Source organism: Ixodes scapularis, unplaced genomic scaffold, assembly GCF_016920785.2.
Source record: "Ixodes scapularis isolate PalLabHiFi unplaced genomic scaffold, ASM1692078v2 ptg000005l_1___fragment_1__unscaffolded, whole genome shotgun sequence".
Classification (NCBI taxonomy): domain Eukaryota; kingdom Metazoa; phylum Arthropoda; class Arachnida; order Ixodida; family Ixodidae; genus Ixodes; species Ixodes scapularis.
The window spans coordinates 1,850,545-1,856,420 of record NW_024609885.1 but is presented as its reverse complement, the minus strand read 5'-3'; the positions used below and the strand labels follow the sequence as shown (position 1 = coordinate 1,856,420).

The 5,876-nt window shown below is 56.3% G+C and overlaps 1 protein-coding gene across 1 annotated transcript; it reads right to left on the bottom strand.

Moving 5' to 3' along the window:
- Positions 1-402: 402 nt before the first annotated feature.
- LOC120847414 (mucin-19-like) lies at positions 403-5,356 on the bottom strand. Its single transcript, XM_042287565.1, has 24 exons — positions 5,321-5,356; positions 5,187-5,255; positions 5,027-5,107; positions 4,897-4,968; positions 4,731-4,814; positions 4,601-4,672; positions 4,441-4,521; positions 4,311-4,382; positions 4,151-4,231; positions 4,021-4,092; positions 3,861-3,941; positions 3,731-3,802; positions 2,103-2,186; positions 1,973-2,044; positions 1,813-1,893; positions 1,683-1,754; positions 1,520-1,603; positions 1,390-1,461; positions 1,230-1,310; positions 1,100-1,171; positions 937-1,020; positions 807-878; positions 510-724; positions 403-439 (listed from the first exon to the last, which is right to left on the bottom strand). The coding sequence occupies exons 4-24, from the start codon at positions 4,951-4,953 to the stop codon at positions 403-405; spliced, it is 1,698 nt and encodes a 565-aa protein (XP_042143499.1). The 5' UTR covers positions 4,954-4,968; positions 5,027-5,107; positions 5,187-5,255; positions 5,321-5,356.
- Between the last annotated feature and the right edge of the window lie 520 nt (positions 5,357-5,876).

Here is a 5,876-nt window from a genome sequence, read left to right as displayed (position 1 = left end):
ACAACAGTGAGCTTAGAAAAAAATAATAATGCAAAACATGGCTTTCTTTTAACCTTAAATTCATTTCCCAACAGAAACTTCTGGGTTTATCGTGCTACATGGAAGTATACTGAGGACAAACTAGTGCTAGTATGCGTGCAATGAGATAAGCATTCGAACCCGATATGTTTGATCTGCCCCTTTATATCACACGGAACTAAATAAAAAAGAAACCACGACACCACTTCATTACATCCAGAAAGTTTGTGGAGACTGCAAAATAGTAGAGTTACTACAAAGATATTACATCTGCTAACAACCAACAGGGAGCTTTGAGGCAGATGAGTAACCCAAGAACAAACTTGCCTTCAAGTCTCCGCCTCAGCGTTCTGGACGATGGCAATGGGAAGCCCCCCTCCAGCATCAGGTCGTAGCCCGTGCTGCCACAGGCAAATCGCATCTGCAAAAACTTTTTAACAGTCTCGTTAGACCACTTGGATCCCCTGTTGCTAGTTCTTGACAAAGCTAACAGTTGATCCGCAGTGAAGATCTTGCGAAAGTGTGTGTGGAATGTAGCTTCCCGTGTCTTCTGCAAAGCAGCCTGCCTCACCAAGCGGCGGTTCTCATTCTCCAGGTGCTTAATTCTCCTCTTCATCTGAAGAATTACATCTTCGGTGAGTCTAGGTGAAATGAGCGATGGACATACAGGGTGCAGGGTCCTTGTCGACGTCCCGGCCACTGCTTCCTGGAATCATGGCATGGGAACCAAATGATTCTCCACGTCACAAAATCAATCCAAGCTGCGTAGGAACCATGGGAGTACATACCCTGCTGGTGGAGGCTCCGTCGCTAGATGCCTTCGCACCGGTCTGGAGATGCTGCATGGCCTCTGCTGCCTGCTGTAAAAAGTGTGGTGGTGTCATTTCACAGCTACGCAGGTCTCATGAAGACACTTACGTAGCACAACCCGCTGGTTGCTGTGAAGGGCGTCGTCCCAAGACAGGCCTGCAGGGTTCCCCTTGAGGTCCCAGCCGCTGCCTCCTGCAACCACGGCATGGGGACCGAATGATGCTCTGTGTCACAAGATCGATGTCAGCTGTGCGAGAACCATGGGACATACCCTGCTGGTGGAGGCTCCATTGCTAGATGGCTCTGCACCGGTCTGGAGGTGCTGCATGGCCCCTGCTGCCTGCTGTAAAGAGTGCGGTGGTGTTACCTCAGGGCTACGCAGGTCTCTTGAAGACACTTACGTAGCACAACCCGCTGGTTGCCGTAAAGGGTGTCGTCCCAAAAGAGGCCTGCAGGGTTCCCGAGGTCCCGGCTGCTGCTTCCTGCAATCATGGCATGGGAACAGAACGATGCTTCGCATCACAAGATCTATTCAAGCTGTGCAGGAACCATGGGACATACCCCACTGCTGGAGGCTCCGCCGTGGAATGTTTCCGCATCAGCCTGGAGCTGCTGCATGGCCCCTGCTGCCTGCTGTAAAGAGTGCGGTGTTGCTACTTCAGGGCTAGACAGGTCCCCTAAAGACACTTACGTAGCATATCCCGCTGGTTGTGGTGAAGGGCGCTGTCCGAAGACAGGCCTGCAGGGTTCCCCTTGAGGTCCCGGCCGCTGCTTCCTGCAACCACGGCATGGGGACCGAATGATGCTCTGTGTCACAAGATCGATGCCAGCTGTGCGAGAACCATGGGACATACCCTGCTGGTGGAGGCTCCATCGCTAGATGGCTCTGCACCGGTCTGGAGATGCTGCATGGCCCCTGCTGCCTGCTGTAAAGAGTGCGGTGGTGTTACCTCAGGGCTACGCAGGTCTCTTGAAAACACTTACGTAGCACAACCCGCTGGTTGCCGTAAAGGGCGTCGTCCCAAAAGAGGCCTGCAGGGTTCCCGAGGTCCTGGCTGCTGCTTCCTGCAATCATGGCATGGGAACAGAATGATGCTTCGCATCACAAGATCTATTCAAGCTGTGCAGGAACCATGGGACATACCCCACTGCTGGAGGCTCCGCCGTGGAATGTTTCCGCATCAGCCTGGAGCTGCTGCATGGCCCCTGCTGCCTGCTGTAAAGAGTGCGGTGGTGCTACTTCAGGGCTAGACAGGTCCCCTAAAGACACTTACGTAGCATATCCCGCTGGTTGTGGTGAAGGGCGCTGTCCGAAGACAGGCCTGCAGGGTTCCCCTTGAGGTCCCGGCCGCTGCTTCCTGCAACCACGGCATGGGGACCGAATGATGCTCTGTGTCACAAGATCGATGCCAGCTGTGCGAGAACAATGGGACATACCCTGCTGTTGGAGGCTCCATCGCTAGATGGCTCCACACCGGTCTGGAGATGCTGCATGGCCCCTGCTGCCTGCTGTAAAGAGTGCGGTGGTGTTGCCTCAGGGCTACGCAGGTCCCTTGAAGACACTTACGTAGCACATCCCGCTGGTTGCCGTAAAGGGCGTCGTCCCAAGACAGGCCTGCAGGGTTCCCCTTGAGGTCCCGGCCGCTGCTTCCTGCAACCACGGCATGGGGACCGAATGATGCTCTGTGTCACAAGATCGATGCCAGCTGTGCGAGAACAATGGGACATACCCTGCTGGTGGAGGCTCCATTGCTAGATGGCTCCGCACCGGTCTGGAGATGCTGCATGGCCCCTGCTGCCTGCTGTAAAGAGTGCGGTGGTGTTGCCTCAGGGCTACGCAGGTCCCTTGAAGACACTTACGTAGCACATCCCGCTGGTTGCCGTAAAGGGCGTCGTCCCAAGACAGGCCTGCAGGGTTCCCCTTGAGGTCCCGGCCGCTGCTTCCTGCAACCACGGCATGGGGACCGAATGATGCTCTGCGTCACAAGATCGATGCCAGCTGTGCGAGAACAATGGGACATACCCTGCTGGTGGAGGCTCCATCGCTAGATGGCTCCGCACCGGTCTGGAGAGGCTGCATGGCCCCTGCTGCCTGCTGTAAAGAGTGCGGTGGTGTTGCCTCGGGGCTACGCAGGTCCCTTGAAGACACTTACGTAGCACATCCCGCTGGTTGCCGTAAAGGGCGTCGTCCCAAGACAGGCCTGCAGGGTTCCCCTTGAGGTCCCGGCCGCTGCTTCCTGCAACCACGGCATGGGGACCGAATGATGCTCTGCGTCACAAGATCGATGCCAGCTGTGCGAGAACAATGGGACATACCCTGCTGGTGGAGGCTCCATCGCTAGATGGCTCCGCACCGGTCTGGAGATGCTGCATGGCCCCTGCTGCCTGCTGTAAAGAGTGCGGTGGTGTTGCCTCAGGGCTACGCAGGTCCCTTGAAGTCACTTACGTAGCACATCCCGCTAATTGCCGTAAAGGGCGTCGTCCAAAGACAGGCCTGCAGGGTTCCCCTTGAGGTCCCGGCCGCTGCTTCCTGCAACCACGGCATGGGGACCGAATGATGCTCTGTGTCACAAGATCGATGCCAGCTGTGCGAGAACAATGGGACATACCCTGCTGGTGGAGGCTCCATCGCTAGATGGCTCCGCACCGGTCTGGAGATGCTGCATGGCCCCTGCTGCCTGCTGTAAAGAGTGCGGTGGTGTTGCCTCAGGGCTACGCAGGTCCCTTGAAGACACTTACGTAGCACATCCCGCTGGTTGCCGTAAAGGGCGTCGTCCCAAGACAGGCCTGCAGGGTTCCCCTTGAGGTCCCGGCCGCTGCTTCCTGCAACCACGGCATGGGGACCGAATGATGCTCTGCGTCACAAGATCGATGCCAGCTGTGCGAGAACAATGGGACATACCCTGCTGGTGGAGGCTCCATCGCTAGATGGCTCCGCACCGGTCTGGAGATGCTGCATGGCCCCTGCTGCCTGCTGTAAAGAGTGCGGTGGTGTTGCCTCGGGGCTACGCAGGTCCCTTGAAGACACTTACGTAGCACATCCCGCTAATTGCCGTAAAGGGCGTCGTCCAAAGACAGGCCTGCAGGGTTCCCGAGGTCCCGGCTGCTGCTTCCTGCAATCATGGCATAGGAACAGAATAATGCTTCGCATCACAAGATCTATTCAAGCTGTGCAGGAACCATGGGACATACCCCACTGCTGGAGGCTCCGCCGAGGAATGTTTCTGCACCAGTCTGGAGCTGCTGCATGGCCCCTGCTGCCTGCTGTAAAGAGTGTGGTGTTGCTACTTCAGGGCTAGACAGGTTTCTGGAAGACACTTACGTAGCACAACCCGCTGGTTGCTGTAAAGGGCATTGTTTCAAAACAGGCCTGCAGGGTTCCCGAGGTCCCGGCCGCTGCTTCCTGGAATCATGGCATGGGAAAAAAATGATGCTTCGCATCACAAGATCCATCCAAGCTGTGGAGAAACCATGGAACATACCCCGCTGCTGGAGGCTCCGCCGAGGAATGTTTCCGCACCAGTTTGGAGCTGCTGCATGGCCCCTGCTGCCTGCTGTGAGGAGTGCGGTGGTGTTGCCTCAGGGCTACACAGGTCCCTTGAAGACACTTACATAGCATATCCCGCTGGTTGCCGTAAAGGGCGTCGTCCCAAGACAGGCCTGCAGGGTTTCCGAGGTCCCGGCTGCTGCTCCCTACAATCATGGCATGGGAACAAAATAATGCTCCACATCACAAGATCCATCCAAGCTGTGCAGGAACCATGGGACATACCCCGCTGCTGGAGGCTCTGCCGTGGAATGTCTCTGCACCAGTCTGGAGCTGCTGCATCGCCCCTGCTGCCTGCTGTAAAGAGCACGGTGGTGCTACTTCAGGGCTACACAGGTCCCTTGAAGACACTTACGTAGCATATCCCGCTGGTTGTGGTGAAGGGTGCTGTCCGAAGACAGGCCTGCAGGGTTCCCCTTGAGGTCCCGGCCGCTGCTTCCTGGAATCATGGCATGGGAACGAAATGATTTTTCACGTCACGAAATCAATTCAAGCTGTGTAGGCACCATGGGAGTACATACCTTGTTGGTGGAGGCTCCATCGCTAGATGGCTCTGCACCGGTCTGGAGATGCTGCATGGCCCCTGCTGCCTGCTGTAAAGAGTGCGGTGGTGTTACCTCAGGGTTACGCAGGTCTCTTGAAGACACTTACGTAGCACAACCCGCTGGTTGCCGTAAAGGGCGTCGTCCTAAGACAGGCCTGCAGGGTTTCCGAGGTCTCGGCTGCTGCTCCCTGCAATCATGGCATGGGAACAGAATGATGCTCCGCGTCACAAGATCCATCCCAGTTGTGCAGGAACCATGGGACATACCCCGCTGCTGGAGGCTCCACCGAGGAATGTTTCTGCACCAGCCTGGAGCTGCTGCACGGTGCCTGCTGCCTGCTGTAAAGAATGTGGTGGTGTTACCTCAGGGCTACGCAGGCCTCTAGAAGGAAGACACTTACGTAGCGCAACCCGCTGGTTGCCGTAAAGGGCGTCGTCCCAAGACAGGCCTGCAGGGTTTCCGAGCTCCCAGCTGCTGCTCCCTACAATCATGGCATGGGAACAAAATAATGCTCCACATCACAAGATCCATCCAAGCTGTGCAGGAACCATGGGACATACCCCGCTGCTGTAGGCTCCGCCGAGGAATGCTTCTGCACTGGTCTGAAGATGCTGCAGGGCCCCTGCTGCCTGCTGTGAGGAGTGCGGTGGTGTTGCCTCAGGGCTACACAGGTCCCTTGAAGACACTTACGTAGCATATCCCACTGGTTGCGGTGGAAGGCGCTGTCCGAAGACAGGCCTGCAGGGTTCCCATCGAGGCCCCGGCTGCTGGTTCCTGCAATTCCAGCATGGGAAAAGAATGATGCTCCGCGTCACAAGATCACTCCACGCTGTGCAAGAACCATGCAACATAACCTGGTAGTGGGGGTGGTTCTCATTTTAACCGATTCACACTTTTTGTTCTTGTATGTGCCTTCACATTTTAACCTTCTCAAAATAACTCCTTTTCTCATTTCG

Bases quoted from the DNA above. Each gene is read 5' to 3' on its own strand.
- LOC120847414 (XM_042287565.1), bottom strand. From the start codon at position 4,953: ATGCAGCATCTCCAGACCGGTGCAGAGCCATCTAGCGATGGAGCCTCC. The intron at 4,673-4,730 runs GTAAGTGTCTTC...TGCTCTTTACAG, and splicing joins CAACCAGCGGGATATGCTAC to CAGGCAGCAGGGGCGATGCA. The intron at 1,755-1,812 runs GTAAGTGTTTTC...CACTCTTTACAG, and splicing joins CAACCAGCGGGTTGTGCTAC to CAGGCAGCAGGGGCCATGCA.